Source organism: Moschus berezovskii, chromosome 2 (genome assembly GCF_049115385.1).
Source record: "Moschus berezovskii isolate FMDL1 chromosome 2, NW_MosBer_1.0, whole genome shotgun sequence".
Taxonomy (NCBI): Eukaryota; Metazoa; Chordata; class Mammalia; order Artiodactyla; family Moschidae; genus Moschus; species Moschus berezovskii.
Window position 1 is genome coordinate 24,031,795 of NC_142461.1, and position 21,710 is coordinate 24,053,504.

The window sequence follows — 21,710 nt, forward strand, 5'->3', positions numbered from 1 at the left end:
CTTACTGTTACAGTAGGTATACACACTTTTAAGAATTTTCATACCAAGAATTGTTTTACAGAAAGAATTTTATCAATTTACACTTTCAGCGCTTACTGTTCACTCTTTTTTTTTTTTAAGCAACAGTCTAGAGAGCATTGATTTCTCACCTATGAATTGAAGACCTGTAGACAACAACAGAGTTCTTCTCAAGGGTCAGAAAATCATGTTCCTGGTCTAACTTTCAGTATAGACTGAATAAATAATATCTCAAAACATGGTTGTCTTAAAATGTATCAAGATGCTACTATGTATAGATAGAAATAATTTGCATTTTAATAGTGTTTATGGATTCATGGTAGTATTTTATTGTGTCTTTTCACCACTACTAAAAATATAATTAGTCATGAAGCATCTGTAATACTTTTCTTAGGTCTCAAAAATGTGCTGCCTTGTTCTAAAGATTGAGAACCACCAATCCATATCACTCTAATATTTTAGGCTATTGATTAGAAAGTCATCCATATAAACTGTTGTGTCTTAAAGATTTGTCAATAAGGGAGTCTATAGGACTTGACATCACCTGTAAAACATTTAATGGCCCAAGTCAGCAGCCTAAAAACACATATCACACAACCATTAAAGGGTTTTTGGAACATACTTACCTGCCTCCTATGCTCAGTTGCTCAGCCTTTGAAAGTCTTTGTGGCCCCGTGGATGTAGCCTGCAAGGTTCCCCTGTCCATGGGATTTCCCAGGCAAGAATACTGGAGTGGGTTGCCATTTCCTCTTGCAGGAGATCTTTCTAACACAGGGATTAAACCCGCATCTCCTGCATCAGCAGGTGGATTCTTTACCACTGCGCCACTTGGGAAGCCCTACCTCCCTCCACTCCCACCATATAAAACCCCTGCTTTCTCTTATAAAGATGTGGGAACACACCAGCACTGTACTGCCCTGTGTAAATAGTCTGGTGGTGGTTTAGTCACTCAGTCGTGTCCGACTCTTTGTGACCCTGTGGACTGTAGCCTGCCAGGCTCCTCTGTCCGTGGGATTCTCTAGGCAAGAATACTGGAGTGGTTGCCGTCTCCTTTTCCGTAAATAGTCTACAGAAGTTGTAAAGATACAGACAGGGCTCTATTAAGGTGGAAGTATTGTTTGACCTGTTTTAGCTTGATCCTTGAGACTTTCTTAATAGGTATTGAAATGAAAATCAGAGACTGTTTGAGCATTGAGGGAGACAAGACAACATTTACTGAGCCCTCCTCTGAGCCAGGCACTGTGCTCGGTCCTGTCTGCCTTTCTGTTGTGCAGATGGAATTCCCATGACCACCCTTGAAATTCGATTTCTAATATAGTACATGAGAAAGCTGAGGTTGATAAAGATTGTGACTTTTCCTGGATCTGTTAGTGGATGGTAAAACTGGGATTTGAACCTTAGATAAATTTCCCCTGACACTTAGAGGAAAAGAAAATAAACGTCCCATTCATTATCTTGTATTTTAAAAGTTGGACAATTCTCAATTTTTAAAAAAAGAACCATAAAAAAAGAGATGGACAACTAACAAAACCCCAATTACCTTCTTTCTCCTAGCCTTCCCCTTTCACCCCAAAAGAGATTTCAGAATGAATGGTGTGTGGATGAAAGGCACTTGAATGCCGGTTAGAGTGTACTTACAATATGTGTCTCTTGGTTGAAGGAACCTTTTAGACGCTGTTGCCATACATTTCCGTAGCTGAACATTTCTTTCCTGGGTATTTTTAGGTTCCTTTTTGGCAAAAGGAATTAGTGTCACAGATCACGCATCTGCTTTGAAGTCTTAAAAAATTTAAGAAAAAAATCCAAAGAGGTCTCTCTAAGCCTTTCTCCAGTAACCTAAAAGGAGACATTTTAAAGCACCGAGCTGCTGTCACTTTGATCAGTTGGCATTTCCTGTCTGTTCTCTTAAGTCTTAAGAATGCTAACTCATTCAGATAACACTCCATACCTTCCTAAGAAGGATATCAAGATGCCCTTTAGTTTTGCTTTTTTGATCTAATTTTCTACCTTAAGAGAATGTGGTAGACATTTGGAAACGAGGACAGATTCTGGTGAACATATATCAGTAAGGTTTGTAGAGGTTTGAGGGACTGGAGTCCCCCTCTCTCCATCATATGACCAGACTTAACCACAGTTACCGGAGAAGGCAGTGGCAAGCCACTCCAGTACTCTTGCCTAGAAAATCCCATGGATGGAGGAGCCTGGTTGGCTGCAGTCCGTGGGGTCACTAAGGGTCGGACACGACTGAGCGACTTCACTTTCACTTTTCACTTTCACTTTTCACTTTCACTTTTCACTTTCACACATTGGAGAAGGAAATGGGCAACCCACTCCAGTGTTCTTGCCTGGAGAATCCCAGGGACGGGGGAGCCTGGTGGGCTTCCATCTATGGGGTCGCACAGAGTCGGACACGACTGAAGTGACTTAGCAGCAGCAGCAACCACATTTACTTGTGCATTAACAGCTATAGTCACCTTGCAGACACAGACTTCACCTCTGTAGGGCAACTCCTAAAGTTCTCCAGGCTGCCTCTTGCCAAGTACCCTTACCAGTTAGGCTATTGCCTGTTGGCAAAGCGTTGGTGAGAAGCATTGACCTGATGGCTAGGCAGCACAGTGCTACTTCAGGCCTCTTAGAGGTCTCAGTCTGGCAGCCTAATGCCTTTCCTTCACATTTACTTCTTTGGGAAGCTCTATCAAGAAAGCTGTTGGGAGATGTCATGATTCTAATATAATCTGATATGCTGTTCTTTTTCTCTACCTCCTGTAGCCCCCTGCCAGAAGAATTGGTTAATCCAGAGGCAAATTAATGAAGGGTCTTAGTTTCCAAGAACCAGGATCCTAGAAGCACTGAAATCAGAAGGATATTAACCATTTCCAGTTTCCTAATACTTGAGAATATGTCAGTGTTTATCAAGGGGAGGGAGCTGATTGTCATGCCTCCCCTCTCCTCCTGATAAACTGGGGGGACTCTCCTTGTCATGCTTTGGGCCAGTTGTTCACTTTAGGAGCTTGCATTGTTAGGGTCTCATTCAGGGTGGGGTTGATCCAGGAGACTACCACCTTCACCTGAGGGTGATCTATTTTAATTATCCTAGCCCAACTTTTAATGCCCAGCTCATACCCTCATCTTCTCAGCATCTAGGACTATAAGGGCTGGGAAGCAAACCAGTTCACATGTAAGCAATCTGTCTTCCATAATTTGAACTTTAATATTTGGCTGTAGTCCAGACAGGGATGTAAATGGATTTTGTGTTTTTCCACATTGTTGTTGCCCAGTATCCCCACAGTTAATTCAGGATACTCAGATTGTGGTCTCTAAATACTGTCTCCCACTAAAAGGAACCAGAGTTCCCTAGAGAAGTATCTGATTCCAACTGGGACAGGAAGTATGTCAAACAAGCCTAAAACATCTTGCCAAACCAGAAACAAGGAAGCTATTGAGACTGCAGGGTCATATAAAAGGTTCAGGGGCCAGCCTGAAGAGGCTTGTTCTGAGCATCAATAAAAGTAATAGCATCTCAGTCAATCAGAAGCCTTAAAATATGTTGGAAAACATGCATTCATAATTATACTAAGCAAACAAACAAGGAAACCCCCTCCGGTTAACATTAAGAATTCTGGGTAACCAAGTCATTATTTGGAGAATGATATAAGGAATGGATTATTGCCTTTGCCATACAAACTGAACCTCAAGACAACCAAATGGTTGGTTATGGGAAATTTGTTTTTATAGAAATATTCCAACTAATAAAGAAAGAAAGAATTACAACAGCACCAATTGGCAAGCCGTAATAAAACAATGCACTTAGGCAATGATCATGAGTAAGTGCTAACATCACAAAAAAGACAGACAGCCTCTGTCTCCCGATTCCAGACCCTTGTACAAAACCTCTGTGAAATACTCTTTCAGAAAAAGAGATTTAAATCTGATCAGCCTCTGGAGCAGAAGTTGGCAAACTTCCTGTGAAGGGCCAGGTAGTAAATGTTTCTTGGCTTTGCGGTCCAACTGGGCAGCTGTCTTGTTCAACTTACTGTAGGAGCTTAAATGCAACCGGAGACAAAGCAACAAAGTGTGGCTAGATCTGACCCAGGAGTTTGCAGACCAATGTTCTAGGTCTAGGTATGGCTTTACAGAAAGTAAGGAAGACAGAGAAACTTGTTAAACAGCATCACATGAATTCAGTTAGCAAAATCTAGACTGGGAAATGATGGAATAAACAAATTGGTCTCTTCAAAGAAAGACTTCCCAGGAAAAAGTTAAAAATAAAGTAACTAGGGAAAGATTTTTTAAAAGACAAGAGACATGTCAACCAGTTGCCAGGTATGGAGCTTATTTAGATCCTGATTTAAATGAACTGCAAAAATGGAAGACAATCAGGGAAATTTGAACACTGATTAGATATTTAGCATAATAAATAGTTATTAATTTTTGAGGGGGATAGTATGTGTATGTATTCCTTAGGTTTAGAATGTATATTGAAAATACTTTGAATTATATACTGTCTAGCATTTGCTTCCAAAATAATGTTTGATTTAAAAAAAAAATAAGCCACGAGTTAACAGTTATTTTATCTGGATGTTAGGTATTGAGGATTTATTTTTGCATATACTTGAAATCTTTTATGACAGAAAGATTTTAAAATATATATACATTTTACTAAATACAACACTTTAAACATTTTTTGGAGAATAAGAAGGGATGGAGCATTTTTTACTAGACACTCCTGTGTCCTCTTAAAACAGATGGGAATCATCTGGCTAAGAGTTGGCACCAAAAGAGTCTTTCCAGTGTTTTCCCCCCAAAACTGTTTATAGACATCTTATTTGTTATTTTAAATAGACTCGACAGATATCACATTATTTATCATTTGAGCTGACAAGTATATTACTTATCATTTGCTCACGTGGTATATGTAAAAGATGTGTTGTTTTGTAAAAAAAAAAAAAAAGAGAAAGAATTTATAAGATTGAAAATAAGCTTCATCTTTTGTGACCAGCTCTACTGGTTCCCCGTTGTTTAGCTGATGTGCGATTGCAGGAATCTGGCCACAAGGCCTTTCCACAAGGGAGGTAATGTGAGCGACGGCAACTGGCAGGGATGAGGCGGTGGGGTGCAGAGGGAACCAGGGTTGCAGAAAAGCAGGCGCCAGCCCCAGGGGTGGTTGCTGGGCAGGATGTCTGCCGTGGGAATGAGGGCCCTGTGTTACCAGAGGCCCATCCATTTTCCTTTTTCCTGAGAAGAACTCTACATCTAGATTGTATGTGGCATCTTCTAACTTCTAGTTGCTTAAAACAGGGGTCCCAGTACTGGTCTATGGCCTGTTAGGAACCAGGCCGCACAGCAGGAGGTGAGCAAAACATCTGTATTTACAGCCGCCCCCCATCACTTGCATTACATCCCAAGCTCCGCCTCTTGTCAGAGTGGCAATAGATTCTCACGGGAGTACTAACCCTACTGTGAACTGTGTATGCGAGAGAGCTAGGTTGCATGTTCCTTATGCAGGTCACCCTAAAACCATCCCCCCTACTCTCATCTTCGGTCCATGGAAAAACTGTCTTCCATGAAACTGGTCCTTGGTGCCAAAACGGTTGGGGACTGCTGGCCTGAAATATTTCTAGAGCACCTTGTATTCCAGACCAAACACTCACATAGATGGATTAGACCTCAGATTTAACTTTCCTCCCCAGTGACAGGGCCCTCAACGAGAGCCTGAGGGCATGGGGGTTCTAACGTGCTCTGGCCCTGCTTTCTGTGAACTTCCAGTCTATTTGGGAGGGAAGAAAATACTTGAAAAACAAAATGAGAGGTGTAGATAGAAAATACTGTAGGAATTCAGAGAAGGGGGTGGCTAGTCCCTTCGGAGACTATAAGGGAATGCTTCCCACAGGCTGTGGAAGGAGTTGGGGGAAGCCTTGGTGTGCTAGGTGGAGGGCCAGGGAAAGAAGCAATGCCACAGACACGGGCAAGCCCTAGACCCAGCCACGGGAAACCAACCCTTTAAGAGAAGAGTTGGGGAGCTTTCCTGGTGGTCCAGTGGCTAAGGTTCCACGCTTCCTATGCAGGGGGCCTGGGTTCAATGCCAGGTTTGGCAACTGGATCCCACGTCCCACGTGCCACAACTAAGAGTCTGCATGCTGCAGCTAAAAAGGACCCCACAACGAAGATCAAAGATCACATATACCACAACTAAGACCCAGGCAACCAAATAGATATAAGAGATTTCAGGCCACTGGCCCTCCATGGCCACCAGTGAAGGGTTTCAGGCTGAGAAAGTGTTCTGCACAATCAGATGAAAATAGTCAGCAAACAGTGGGAAGCATGGCACTAAAATTCTGCTGAGCATTTGAGCTGCACATTGGAGCCATCATCTTTCTAGAAGTAATGGTTGAGTCATGGGGCCTGTAGGGAGTATGTTTCTCTAATGGCTGCCATTGACAAGTGGTGCATTTATATAGGTGGACAGAGTGCTCTCTGAGTCTGGCATTTGCAACACTGGTGGTGGTTTAGTTGCTAAGTTGTATTCAGTTTTCTGTGTTCAACTTTCAACTTTCTGTGTTCAACTTTGTGACCCCATAGACTGTGGCCCGCTAGGCTTCTCTGTCCATGGGAATCTCCAGGCAAGAATACTTTAGTGGGTTACCATCTCCTTCTCCAGGGGATCTTCCCCACCCAGGGATGAAACCTGCTTCTGCATTGCATGTGGATTCTTTACTGACTGAGCCACTAGGGAAGCCCTGTTTGCAAAACTACCAACCCATTATTTACAACACTGCATGTGTGCATACATACTGAATCACTTTAGTCGTGTCCAACTCTGCGACCCTATAGAATGTAACCCACCAAGCTCCTCTGTCCATGGGATTCTCCAGGCAAGAATACCGGAGTGGGTTGCCATTTCCTTCTCCAGGGGATCTTCCTGACCCAGGGATCGAACCCATGTCTCTTGTGTCTCCTGCATTGGCGGGCAGGTTCTTTACCACTAGTGCCACCCGGGAAGCCCAATTTACAAGACTAAATCTCACTTAAAGCTCAAAAACATTCCTCATACTGGAAAGGAAAAATTTGGAGTAAGAGAAGCTAGAAGTTCATGGGGAAACAGAAGCCCACATTTGGAAGGATGTATCTGTAATAATGACTTTATTTGTAGGTTTGTGACCTCCTTACAAGGATGGCCTGAAGTAGAGACTTTTTCACTTACTATGAAAAGACTGTTCAATAAATTGAACCATTTAAATAGATTCAGCATTGTCCATATTGATGCTGTGTAATACATTTGGGCAACATCTTTATTCCTTCTCTTGAACTTTTAAAGTGTAATTTCTCTTAAAAAAAAATAAAATAGAATGTTATTATGTTCCTCCCATAATGAAAATCTCTTCCTTCTAGAGAGTAAGCATTTCAAAGCCTGATAACTCTTAATGGTTATTTCAAGACTGTTTGAACATGAATATGTATTCATATCAGGAATGTTATCAGCTGATAGTAATGTTTGGATTAATACCCACTGTCCTGGCTACGGAACTTTGGGAAGAAGTAAAAACTTAATCTTAGACATGCGCACAAGCCAGGTGAGTTTAGACAACTGAGCATTTAGCCTATGAAACTGAGGCCAAGAAGAATTTATGCCCAGAACATCAGTCACAAACAGCTCTGATTCCAAGTTCTGCACAGCCCCTGACCCTGTCCCAGTGTACTGTTATGAAACTACACACAGACATCTCTCAAAAACTTCCCAATCCAAGGAACCAAGAAAAACACCCCTGGCAGACTTCCCCTACTTTATAATGAAACTGTTCTTTTAGCTAAAATTCACAACCAAGCAAAATTCTGCTAAATAAGGTGGCTATTTATTTGGGAGACAGTCTTTGCTGATTCCAAGACCCTGGAACATAGCTTTTTCTGGTTACTGATCCTTTCTGCCCGTTTTACAATCTTCTACATAAATCTATAGTGTTTGGGTAAATCAACTTTAAGCTAGCAGAGGCTAAACCAACTTGATGTCCTTTCTGAGTATGCAGATTCAAATATTTGCTAATCCAGGAGAATTTTGTTGGGAGGCTTGGGGAATATGGATTATGGCATACTGAAGGCAGCTGCCAGAATCCACCAAAATGCGAGAGTCAACAGTTCAGATTGATGAAGTTGGTACCAGTCGCCGGATTTGGCCATTTGTAACAAAGATGGTACTGACTGTTTTGTATTTATGCTGGCTTTGTAGTGTCTTAAGAGTCAGAAAGGAATGAGTGACTGAACTGAACCGAAAGGTTAAAGAGGACATTTATTTCCAGAAAAAAAAAGGGAGGAAGAGGAGGTGGACACAGTGTCTAATGTCTAATTTTTAGATTTATTGAGGAAAGCTTCCATCGTCAGGATTGGGGACCTCTGCACTGTCAACCAGGCCAAAAGAAACTCAGAGAATTGTTTTAGTATTAGAGCCGGTCCAAGGTGCCAAAGTCAGACTAGGCCACTCTGGCCATAGGAAAGCCCTGAGTGGGAGTGTATGTAGGTCACTTACATGTTTTGAATTTAGACAGGCTGCATTTACACACTCATTCTACAATTAAGCTCTGAATATTCTGAATTTTTTGTAACGTGCTTGTTTCCCAATATAAAGAATATTGCACCATCACCTTTGAATGACGGCCTTAGTGGTTCACCTTGGGCCCTGCGTGTTTGGTGGGGAGCAGGTGGGGAAGTAGTGGGTGCCTCTTCCCGCTCCAGTGCATTACACTCTGTTGGGAATTGTTTGAAGCTAAGAGTGAGTGAGGCTCAGGACTAAACAGAATCATTTTCTTAGGACTTCCCTGATGGTCCAGTGGTTAAGAATCCACTTGCCAGTGCAGCAGACTGGGGTTCGATCCCTGGTCCAGGAAGATTCCACATGCTGTGGGGCAACTAAACCCTGTGCATCACAGCTGCTTAAGCCTGCGAGCCTAGCGCCCATGTTCCACAACCAGAGAAAGCCTGTGTGCAGCCAGCAATACATAAATAAGATAAATTTTTAAAAGGAATAATTTTCTAGTCATGCTCAATAAACATCATTTTGATGCAATGAAAAGTAATTAACAAAAGTAGAATGTATATAAGGCATCAAGTTTAATCCAGCATGCATTTATTGAACATCTGCTGGAGTGGGGAGCAGGAAAAGTAAATAGAGAGGAAGGCAAGAGAACATGGAGCTTCCCAGGTGGCTCAGTGGTAAAGAATCCACCCGCCAATGCAGGAGACGCAAATTCAATCCCTGGGTCGGGAAGATCCCCTGGATATGGAATTGGCAACCCACTCCAGTATTCTTGCCTAAAAAATCCTATAGACAGAGGAGCCTGGCAGGCTACAGTCCATGGGGTTGCAGAGAGTCAGACACGACTTGGTGACTAAACAACGAAGGGAACACACATTCCCGTGTTTGCCTAATGCTGTCCTGGTTCCCTTTCCTTCCCTGGAGCACATGGACACTGTTTTCCCCTCAGTCTAGGTTACCTCTGCTAAAAGGCTCCCCTCTGTCTTATTCTCTGAAGACATACCCCCTACCTTCCCCGTGCAAATAGACATAGTGTCCATGGTATTCTCCAGGCAAGAATACTGGAGTGGGTTGCCATTTCCTTCTTCAGGGGATCTTCCTTCCCCACCCCAGGGATCAAACCCTGGTCTCCTGCATGGCAGGCAGATTCTTTACCATCTGAGCCACCAGGGAAGCACATAACAGGAGGACCAGTTGTTTCCTGGAGAAACTTGTGCCCATCAGGAGCTCAGATCTAGGGTGGAGCCAAGTTAGCCACATCGAGTTCTGTGTTGGTTTTACCAGCTGCCGCTTCCAAGTTCTTATTTAATGAGAGTATTTGCTTTTCCATAAACCCATGTAAATTTCCTACCTCTTACTTGTCACAGCCAAAGAAAGCTCGGTAAGCAGTAATCAAGGAAGAAAGCATATTTCAAAAGAATCACCACAACTGACAATATCTGTAAACAGCCGTCTTCACAGTTGACGAATTTGCCGATTGCTCTGCCCTCTTGCAAGTTTGCATTTATTTTCACTTAAATTTCATTTCATTAAGCATTCTTAGGAAAATCATATGCTTATGGTAAAAATCGTGTTCGTGTAGTTAATAAGATAATCGCAGCAACCTGAGAGATTCACTCCCTGTTTCAAACCCTCCAGTGTTGTCTCATGCCCCGTAGAGTGAAATGCAAGAGCCGGTCGGGGCTTGACAAGCCCTTCAGAATCCGGCCCCCTTTTCTTCTTCACCCCTCCCCCACCCCTCGTCCCCACGTTGTCCCTTATATTGCAGCCACATCAACCTCTGATAACCCACCTCTGCTCCCCCTCTGCCCCTTGGCCTGGTGCATCCTTTCTCCTGATCTGCACTTCTGCTTACTCTGGCCTTGGCACATGTGTCCCTCTGCAGAAGCGACTTCCCTGTCTGTCCAGGCCCATGCTGCCCCACCCCTGCTGCTTCCTTCACTTACATCACCATTCATACTGTTGTGACCCTGATCCCTCTTTGAAATAACTCTGTTGCCTCCTGGTTTTCAGTCTCCCCTCTGGAATATAAGCTCCAGGAGGGCAGGGCTCGTGGCCATTTTCTTTACAGTCTGTGCTTAGCACTTAGACAAGGGCCTGGCACACTGCGGGTGCCCAGTAAATATTGGTATGATGGGATAAAGGGTGGTTACGAAAAAGAAATAATGATTAGAGTCGTGTTTACCTCAGTCTTGGGACCAGCAAGTGGAAGTTTCCTTTCTCTAGCTCCCCATTCCCCTCACAAAATATAAAGGAAAACAGTTTCATCTGTGCTGTTCTGTATTAAAGATCTGCAGTTACACTGAATTTAGTAAATCATAGCCACCTGGGTACAGAGTTGTTTTGTTGTTGTTAAGTCGCTGAGTCGTGTCCGACTCTTTTCGTGACCCCTTGACTGTAGCCTGCCAGGCTCCTCTATTCATGGGGTTTCCCAGGCAAGAATATTGGAGAGGGTTGCCATTTCCTTCTCCAGGGGATCTTGCCCACCCAGGGATCGAACTTGTGTCTCCTGCATCGGCAGGAGGATTCTTTACCATTGAGCCACCAGGGAAGCCCGAGTACAAAGTAGTTCCTCCAAATATGTTTGTTCAGTGTAGAACATAATATTTTCTCCATCTCCTCTTTCAGGTTGTCCTTGCTGGAAGGAACCATGAATTGGCATTTCCCCTTCTTCCTGGTGGCCTCTGTGACGTTGCCCTCTGTGTGCTCCCAGTTCAACCCTCTGTCTCTGGAGGAACTCGGCTCCGACACGGGCATCCAGGTTTTCAATCAGATCGTCAAGTCCCAGCCTCATGACAATATCATCATTTCTCCGCATGGGATCGCATCTGTCCTGGGGATGCTACAGCTGGGAGCCGACGGCAGGACCAAGAAGCAGCTCACCACGGTGATGAGATACGGCGTGAATGGTGCGTGTGCCCGGGCCTGGCTATGCAGGCTTTCTGGGCAGGAGGGCCCCTTGTGCAGCCGGGAGGGGTCTTGCTAGTTCCCCCTGGGCCTGAGGGCCAGCCTCCTCTAAGGGCCAGTGGCAGCGCTGGGGCTCGAGAGAGCTGGGCTCTGGGCTTTGCTCTGCAGCTGTGGGGCTACAAACAGGTACTTGATCTCTGGATGCTCCTGTTTTCTCATCTCAAACAAAACTTCCCTTCTGTCCACCCCCATGGTGTACAGGGCTCACAATGCATTATGGCTGTGAATATGCTTTTAAATCCATAAGCTTGGGGAGGTGGGTGGCTGTGACCCTGGAGGGCAGCAGGTGGGAGCCTTTTGCTGGGGAATCCATCTGCATCTTCACTGGTGGTGGACACGTGAGTCTCCGTGGGGAATGAAATTGCAAAGAGCTGCACACACACATGCATGCATGTAAAACAAGTGCATGGGAGACGGGGCCAGTGGCAGTTTTCTGGCTGTGGATCTGTATCCTGCCATCATGCAAGATACTATCTTTGGAAATTCGGGTGAAAGGTAGAAATATACAGGGGAAAATATATGGTTTTGCAACTTCCTGTGACTCTATCACTATTGCAAAATAAAAAGCTTAATTTCTTTTTCAAGTAAGGCCCAATAGGAATGGTTTTGTTTTCTTGAAAGAAAACCCGGTTTGAATTACCTGCCTAAACTTAGGAGCTTACATCTCCAAGCATTGTCACTCAGCCTTAGCTCAGGTTTTCTCACCCGAGTCCCCATCCACCACCTCCTCCAGGGCGTGGGGTATGGGGGGCAGTGCTGGTCTTTGGCACCAGTGGGCACCGTGACCTTGAACAAGTCCTTTCTCACGTCTGGTTCTTGGTTGCTTGATTGGGAAGTAAGGGTGCTTTCCCACCCACATTCTTCCACTCGCACTGGCCATCAGGTTCTAGGAATCTTGACCCTGTTGACACTCGGAGCAGAGGAGAGAGATGGGGGTTCGGGAGCTTGAGCATCTCCGTCTGCACCCCAGCTTGGTTCTTCTCCAAGCAGCCTCCTCTGGGGCCACCAGCCTCAGAGGCCTACCCGCCCCTGCCCTCCCACGCTGTCTTGTTTACACAGCGTGAAACCTCCTCTCGAGTTTGCAGTTCATTCACCTGTTGGAAGTGCAGGAGGACTAAATGCTTGGAACACACCGTGGCCCGTGTTGGACGCCCACAGAACTCGTGGTGATTTATAACTTCAGAGCAAACCACCCATAGGGCTCCTGGCCTCTCCCAGGGCCGACCAGGCCCTGCCGGCCAACACCATTTCAAAAGAGCAACTAGATTCTTGTTTGTTTTCCTGCCGAGCCACATCCCTGTCAGGTAGTATTTCTAAAATGTTGACAATATTGGTCGGTGGGTAACCTCCCCCGACCCAAAGTCACTCACCGTCAGTTCACACGACAGACTCATCCGGAGGAGCCCGGGTGGGCTGTCAGGCTGTGGTTGGGCTCAGCCTCTGGGAACTCAGGATGGCAGTGCGTGGGTTGTGGAGGGAGGTGAGGCAATCCAGGGCAGGGGAGGAGGACCTGCCTGCCCTGGCCTTTTCTGAGGAGGGGCCCGGGGCCCGTGGAGGAGGCGGTACAGCTGAAAGGAACGAGTGCCGGGATTGGGATTCGGCTGGGCCCTTCATCATACAGGGGGCCTGCCCGCTCCTGCTGAGCCCGCCTCTCAGAACCCATGAGGGGTGGGGTCCCCAGAGGCCTCACAAAGGGCCAGACCATGGGGCTCTCACCTGCCCTCTTCCAGAGTGACCGTCAAGGTAACTCTGCTGGTTGTTTTAGGACAGTGTCATTTTGAAAGGACCCCAAGTGAGTTAGACGGATCTGTAAGTCAAGCTCTCTGTAGGCATGCATTTCATCCCCTGTGACTTCTTTCCCTCTTTTCCATGCCCTGAAACCAAATGGAGTGCATACAAGTCGCTCGTGTAAAATAAAGCTTAGTGAAAAGTGAAGTCGCTCAGTTGTGTCCGACTCTTTGTGACCTACCAGGCTCCTCCGTCCATGGGATTTTCCAGGCAAGAATAATTGCCATTTCCTTCTCCAGGAGATCTTCCCATCCCATGGATTGAACCTGGGTCTCCCGCATTGTAGGCAGACGCTTTACCGTCTGAGCCACCAGGGAAGTCAAAAATAAAGCTTATGTCGCCGTAAAATGAATCCCCTTACTTTGTGAGCTTGGTATCAAGTAAAAATCACATTGTTCTTGGATGGTGGTGCATGGCAGTTTTTCGTAGTCTTTCTGTTTACTCGATACTTTTTTTTCAAAACAGAGAAGGAATTTGCACTGTTAGGTCTTTGTCAGGAAAGGATAGAGCTTCAGAAGAAAGAGAGACAGATTAGGGGGAGTCCTGGGGCTGATCCCCCCATGGGTACATAACTGACGAGGGTTCCAGTCTCCCTGTTGGCCTGGTGCCAGGAACATCTTCCAGGAGAGCAACGTCTGCACGGGGAAGGTGCAGAGAAGCCCAGGGAGATGCCTGTTTTCAGGCAAGACGTACAGTTGATCTCATATGTCTGTGTGCTCAGTCATGTCTGATGCTTTGCAATCCATGGACTGACTGTAGCCCGCCAGACTCCTCTGTCCATGGGATTTCCCCGGCAAGAATACTGGAGTTGCTTGCCATTTCCTTCTCCAGGAGATCTTCCCAACTCAGGGATCGAACTTGCATCTCCTACATTGGCAGGCGGATTCTTTACCACTGAGCCATCTGGGATGCCCGCAGTTGATCTTGAGGGGTTGTTAACAGTTACGTGTCATTTTCCACCCTCCCCTCTTTTCTTAACAGGAGGCCACTGAAAAATCAGGTGATTTGGTCTCTTGCTCCTCATACTCATCTTTTTTATTATAATGTTCTTATTTTCCAGACTATAGATGATACTAAAAAAAGGAAGCCTTGAATTCTTATGGAAATATCTCTGTACTTTCTCCTTTCTGCTTCAGGAGTCGGTAAGATGTTAAAGAAGATCAACAAGGCCATCGTCTCCAAGAAGAATAAAGACATTGTAACGGTGGCCAACGCCGTGTTTGTGAAGAATGACTCTAAGATGGAAGTGCCCTTTGTCACGAGGAACAAGGACGTGTTCCAGTGTGAAGTCCGGAATGCGGACTTCGAGGACCCGGCCTCCGCCTGTGCGTCCATCAACGCGTGGGTCAGGAACGAGACGCAGGGTGAGTGGCCACGGGTCCCGGGGCGAGTGGGGGTGATTTTCTGCTTTGTGGACAAAGGCATGAGTTAGGCTCTGAGACCCTACCTGGGGTCAGTGAGTCCTGCGGCCTGTTCATGGTGAAAGCCCTGGACCCCCTGCCTGTACCGTTCTCTCCCTCGTAGCAGCCCCACGACTCAGTCTTCTTCCTTCCCTTTTCCTGCTGTGGGCACAGCTTGTGCCACGCAAGCTTGTCCCACCCCCCATGCCCGGGGACTTGTCTCCCTGTGGCTCAGGGACCAGGGCAGAATACAGCTCCAAGGATTCTCTTTCTTCCCCGATGCATCTCATCTCCAGGTCCCTGCCCCCAGGCCCTTGTCTGTTCTGCAGATTTTTTCTTCATTTCTTCTTGCTTCTATATTTGCATCCCCCTTGCCCAGAATGTGCTTCTCAGCCTGTAAGGTTCAGGATTGAGCCCTCCCCACACCTCCCTGCCTCTCTTTATTGAAGTATAGTTGATGTACAGTATTAGATAAGGTACGGGTGTACAGTGTAGCGATTCACGGGTTTTAGAGGTTGCACTCCATGTACGGTTATTACAGAATATTAGCTATGTGCCCCGTGCTGTACAATACATGCTTGTAGCGTATTTTCTACATAATAGTTTGGACCTCTCGGCCCCCTGCCCCTGTGTTGCCTCTCTCCTCCCCTTCCTCACCTCTCGCCTCTGTCATCGCAGGAAGTAGGTGTGTTGGTGGGCTGTGGTTGGCATGTGCTTATCCACGACTGTGCCCTTCATCAGATAGAGCATGGCCACCGTGCTGGTCATTTGTGTTTGTGACCCTTCCCCCGTGAAACTGAAGAAATGTCTAACATCAGTGTTTTTAGCCTGTTCATTTGTGAAGTGCAGTTTCAGGTGGAAACATTTAGGAGATGGGACAGGTACAGAACAACAGAGAAAAGTTAAGGCTAGAAACAGACTTGGGAACCGTCTTTCACGAAGAGCGGGGGTTAAGGTCATGAGAGTGGAAGCAAGAGAGACTCAAGAAGGAGAATAAGCCCAAAGAGGAAACGAGGAGAAACTCTGTCTCTTCCGGTCACAACTCTCAAAGCACGGTTCTAGCCTCAGAACAGCCCGGGGCATGTGTTTAGAATTCTGGTCGCTGGACCCCAGTCTGCTAAGGCAGAAGCTCTGAGGCAGGGGCCTAGCCTTCTACACTAAAGCAAGTTCTGCCCCAGTCTCCCTCCAGACTTGTCAAGACAAATATTTACAGACCACACGAGGGGCTAGAAAAGATGCTCCAGAGGGTGGAGGAGAGCCAGGGTGGTGTTGGTAAACCTGTGCCATCCCTTTTCAACAGGACCCTGCACGGTGCAACCTAGACTCCCTTCCTGAAACCACTCAGGAGACCAGTGAGTGGGAGGGGATAAGTGTGATTTCTGAGCCTGTAGGACTTGAGAACAGAGGCAGGAAGCTGATGGCCCTCAGATGCGGAGTGGCTGTGTGATGTGACATGTCAGATCCCACCTAGTCTTCTCCTCTGCTGTGTCCTGGGAGCAGTAAGTCCCTCAGGATGCCACCCGACAGTTTCAGGCCACTTTGAACACACACTGACTCAATTGCTCACAGCATCTGGGGAAAGGAAAGTGGTAAGGTGAGAAAAGTACTCTTCTACCCTGCAGACCTCACTCCCACTGTCAAAAAAAGATTTTCATATTCTCTTGAAGTGAAATACATAGCTCCTGTAACCTATGCACACATTCATAAATTTTAAACAGTTAATATAATGCCAAGCTGTAATACTAGGAAAAACAAAAGTAGTTTATGGATGTAGTTCAATAGGTAAACCCTTGGGTACAGCCACCCCTGAATATGCAACAGAATCTTAGACTAAGAATTGATGTGGGAATTGACATTCACACTGACTGAATTGACGGCCAGAAAAGCAGACTGAGTCAGGCCCGCTCTACTGGTGACACAAAAACCACGGGCTGTGCTACCATCACTAATGCACTTTGTTTCTAAAACACTACAAAACTCTTCGTAAATTTCTGTCCAAAACAAGTACAGGCTCCTCTTGGTTTGCGTGGTCATCACTTTCCTGGCAAGTTCAGTGTCCATCAACAGTACCTAAAATATATGGCAGAAACCAGCACAATACTGTAAAGTGGTTATCCTCCAATTAAAAATAAATTATTAAAAAAAAATACTTTGTGTTTACAAGCAAGAAAAGTGAGGTTCTGGGCTCAGATGACCTTGAGCAGGTTTCTCAGGAACATGACTCTGCAGCGGAGTGTTGGAAAGTTATGCAGGAAGCAAGACCGTTCATTGTGTGGGGCTGTTTTGAACATTACAAGACAGGTAGCATCTCTGGTCACTGTCCACTCAGCGAGAAATACTCCTACAGATTTTCAGACGGCCCCACTCAGAGGCACTTGGCTATGTCTCAGAGAGACCCTGGAGATAAATCAGTCCACATGCGGAAGACCACCACGTGGAGACGACAGATCCTGCCTTGCAGAGGGTGGGGGAGACTTTCCAGTGTGCCAGGGACATGGTGATGGCTTGGCCTCGGACCCGACCATGTGGGCCGCCTCCCAGTCTCTCGGCCATCCTGTCTCCAATCACAGACACCCCTGTGCATCCTGCTTCCTCCTGGAATGCTTTCTCTCCCCAATAGCCCCTGGCCTGCTCATTTCACACTATCGCATGAATGGCATAGCCCTTACAAGCCTAAGTGCTTAGTTTGAATATCAGTTCTGCCACCTACTGGCTGTGTAACATCAGCCTGGTTACTTAAACTCCCTGTGCCTCAGCATCCGTTCAGTTCAGTTCAGTCACTCAGTCATGTCCGACTCTCCGCGACCCCATGAATCACAGCACTCCAGACCTCCCTGTCCATCACCAACTCCCGGAGTTCACTCAAACTCAAGTCCACAGAGTCGTTGATGCCATCCAGCCATCTCATTCTCGGTTGTCCCCTTCTCCTCCCACCCCCAACCTTTCCCAGCATCAGAGTCTTTTCCAGTGAGTCAACTCGTCGCATGAGGTGGCCAGAGTATTGGAGTTTCAGCTTTAGCATCAGTCCTTCCAATGAACACCCAGGGTTGATCTCCTTTAGAATGGACTGGTTAGATCTCCTTGCAGTCCAAGGGACTCTCAAGTCTTCTCCAGCACCACAGTTCAAAAGCATCAATTCTTCGGCGCTCAGCTTTCTTCACAGTCCAACTCTCACATCCATACATGACCACAGGAAAAACCATAGCCTTGACTAGGCGGACCTTTGTTGGCAAAGTAATGTCTCTGCTTTTCAATATACTATCAAGGTTGGTCATAACTTTCCTTCCAAGGAGTAAGCGTCTTTTAATTTCGTGGCTGCAATCAGCACCCTCCTCTGTAAAATGGGGAGATGATATAATAGCAGAACCGGGACTTTCCCGAAGTCCAGTGATTGGGACTCAGTGCTTTCTCTGCCGAAGGCAAGGGTTTGATTCCCGGTGGGGGAACTAAGATCCTGTGAGCCTCATGGTGCAGCCAAAAAAAAAGAAAATCCGAAGGGAGAAAAAGAGACAGTGGTACCTATTAGAATTCTTATAATAACATTAAGGCTGTTATGGGAATATGAATAATACTCATATTATTTAACATTTAACATAGTGGTTGACACTTTGGAAATAATGTTTGGTGAATGTGAGCCATTTTTACACTTGTGGGCTGAAGTGATACTTCCTCAAGGAGCCCACCCATCCCTGATCTCACTGACCAGATCAGATCCCCCTCTTACTTGCCTTCACATCCTTAAGTATCCATACTTTCACTGCAGGATATTTATTACAATTGTATTTCCAAGTCACTTTTGTCAGCCTCCACCTCCCTCTAAAATCTATAGCATTTTGAGGGACAGGGTTTATTTTTGTTTTGTTTTCTTACCTAAAAGAATTCCTGGCACATGGTAGCCAGGCATCAAAGAATGACTGCATGGGTAGATGGATGGGTGAATTGATGATGGATGCATGTTCATGACAGTTATTGATGGCAGGTCCCTCCTTGCCTCTAAACCATGCATTTTTTCCTTCTTATTTCTTTGTGCTCCCTTATTATATCTTAGTTCCACCAGTAGCAGTGTTCTTGTTTAGTTGCTAGGTTGTATCTGACCCTTTTGTGACCTCCATGGACTGTAGCCCACTAGGCTCCTCTGTCCCTGGGATTTGCTAGGCAAGAATACTGGAGTGGGTTGCCATTTCCTTCTCCAGGGGAACTTCCTGACCCAGGGATTGAACCTGTATCTCCTGAATTGGCAGGCGGATTCTTTACCGCTGAGCCAGCCTAAACCTAGTGGCAGTAAGAGGCTTTATCTGTCCCAGAAAAAAGGGCAGAAGAAATTGCTTCAGACTCTTGGTGTGCACCAACAGAAGAGTGAACGGAGAGTCTTAGGTGTGATTTTTCAATAATCAGTGACGGGGTTCTTGCTCTTGTGCAGCTCACAGTTTGGTTGAGGGAGACAGATGTTACATTTGGCTAGAATAAAATGCTGCAGTGTAACGATAGTGCTGAGCATTGGGTTTTATGGAAACTCCTGGGAGATGGGAGGAGGGTCAGAGAAGAGTTATAAGATTATGAGGGGACCATTGAGCTGTATCTCAAAGGTACGTAGGAGTTGGACTGGATGGATAATGGTCCCAGCGAAGGCAAGACACAGCTATTGGGAAACCGACTCGCTGGAGCACAGAATTCTCACTTCCTTCCCACAGGATCCAGTGTTCACAGAGGCCCCTTGCACTGAAAGATGGCTATTCATAGCGCTCGTGTTCCCCTTGCAGATCCTGCTATAAGGGGGCGTTGGCGCCCCCTGGTGTCAGTAAAGATCAGTGATGACACTGACTGAGAACCCTGCGGGTCAGGGTATCCATCCTGGTGTGCTTCTTTACCATGACTCATATCAACATCTGTTTATTGTCCATCTGAGTCTTCCGGAGCTTTATTTAAGAGGACTTAAAGCTCTCTCTGCTGAATTAGACAGTCTTGCTTCTTCAGACGCTGTTGGTTTTATTCCCACCGTTTAATGTATTGTAACAGGCGTTTATATTAGGTACTTTTTGTATTAAAAGCTACAGTGAACTCATTTTTAATAGTTTTGGTATTAGTGATCTCCCTTAAACCTGTACACATTCACAGAGACAGATACACACACATACACAGGTGCACACACACACACCAACACACAGTTGAATCTTTAAAAGCCAAGCAAGAGGAACCTAAATGAAAAGCCAAAGCTTCAGGCAGAGATAGCACTTGAGGGGGATCTTCATGCATTCAGAAGAGCATCCTGAATCCACAACAGCTATGTTTTCTCCTTCACTCCTGCACAAACAAGCTGGACCATCCCAATGTCTTGTGAAGAGCTCTTCCTTAACAAATAGTTCTTCTGTACAGACAGACCCTGGTTCTTTTAATCTCTGTAATATGAGCCTAGATGGATCCCTGACCCATCAATATAGATACCGATTTTAGTCCTACCTCTTCTTTAAGTAGCTTTGTAATAACCAGGGATTTCAAACTAATGCTCCAACTTCCTAAAATCTTAAGAGAAATTAAGCATTTAGCTTTGATAACATTGCACAGGCTGAAATGTTCCTTTATTTTTAACTAGGATTATATCAACCCAGGAGTTAAAACAAATCAACATGATACCGGTTTATCTTGTACCGACCAAAAGCCCTCAATGGCAGCCATACGTGTCAGTTATTATCAAACACAGAAATGAATTAATGAGTATAGCTTATGAGGATAAGTAAAATGTTCTTAAAACAGGGAGCTTATAGGGAATTAGTTATAAAATAATTTTTTCAGTGTTCTTGTCTTGTGCTTTTATCAGATATATTCCTTTGATTATTTTTGATGCTATTATAAGTGTATTTGTTCTCATTTTATTTTAATTGGTCATTGTGAGTGTACAGAGACAAATATAGATTTTTAATATGTTGTTCTTATATCCTACAACTTTAAAAGAATTTCTTGATGAAAAGTTTGGTGACTCTAAATAGAGGGTCTCTGAAGTCTTTTCTGGTTCACTGATTTTTAATTTGTTTTCAGCTTTTAATTTTTAGTGAGGAAAACAATTAGAAGACAAGAGGATATTGTGAAAGGTCTTTTAAAAATCTTTGAATTTTTAAGCTTTAAACATCTTTGAATCTTAAAACTTGTTATATTTTTTCCATTCCCTTTGATCCTTCAGCTGCCTTTTGTCCGCTAATGGATGGCTGGTCCCAAGTGTCCTCCATGTATGTTCTCTGCCTCCACAGGTATGATCGACAATCTGCTGTCCCCAGATCTTCTCAACAGCGCCCTCACCAGACTGGTCCTGGTCAACGCAGTGTATTTTAAGGGTTTGTGGAGATCACGGTTTCTCCCTGAGAACACCAAGAAGCGCACGTTTGTGGCAGCTGACGGGAAATCCTACCAAGTGCCCATGCTGGCCCAGCTCTCTGTGTTCCGCTGCGGTGAGTTCATGCTGGGTGAGACTGTGTTCTAGAATGTGCCAGCCATGGAAAGGCCCTCAAGTGCTGTCACTAAGTTCAGGAGCAGTCTGCCTTTTCAGTTTTTAAAAAGGACCGGGGAGGGGAGAACAGGAATTTTTAAAAGCTCATGGCATTATTTACAAAGGTTATGTATTGCTATGGGATTTCCTGATGACTCAGTGGTAAAGAATCCACCTGCTAGTGCAGGAGACATGGGTTCGATCTCTGGGTCAGGAAGATCCCCTGCAGAAGGAAATGGCAACCCCCTCCAGTATTCTTGCTTGGAAATCCCATGGATGGAGGAGCTTGGTGGGCTGTAGTGAAAGTGTGGGACACCACTTAGCGACTAAACAGCAACATGTATTAGTATGTAACACATGCATCACTTTTAGATTGAAATTTAAAGATAAAAGGGCAATTTAGAGCTTAAGAAGTATGAATGGACAGTAAACATACAAATGCATTGTCAACTCATCATTAGCAATCTTACATTTCCAAATTAAAAATAAAAGTAAAAATTAGATTTCTTTCCCACTGATCAGATTAGCAAAAATT

General features: G+C 45.2%; 1 protein-coding gene across 2 annotated transcripts in view; it reads left to right on the plus strand.

Annotated features, from left to right (window-relative positions):
• SERPINE2 (serpin family E member 2) overlaps window positions 1-21,710 on the plus strand; it is a 67,587-nt gene that overhangs the window by 26,608 nt on the left and 19,269 nt on the right. For both annotated transcript variants that reach the window (XM_088845268.1, XM_055398083.2), the window contains exons 2-4: window positions 11,171-11,451; window positions 14,434-14,661; window positions 20,940-21,137. In XM_088845268.1, coding sequence (XP_088701394.1) covers window positions 11,193-11,451; window positions 14,434-14,661; window positions 20,940-21,137 — 685 coding nt within the window. In that variant the 5' untranslated portion in view covers window positions 11,171-11,192. The remainder of the gene's footprint in view (window positions 1-11,170; window positions 11,452-14,433; window positions 14,662-20,939; window positions 21,138-21,710) is intronic.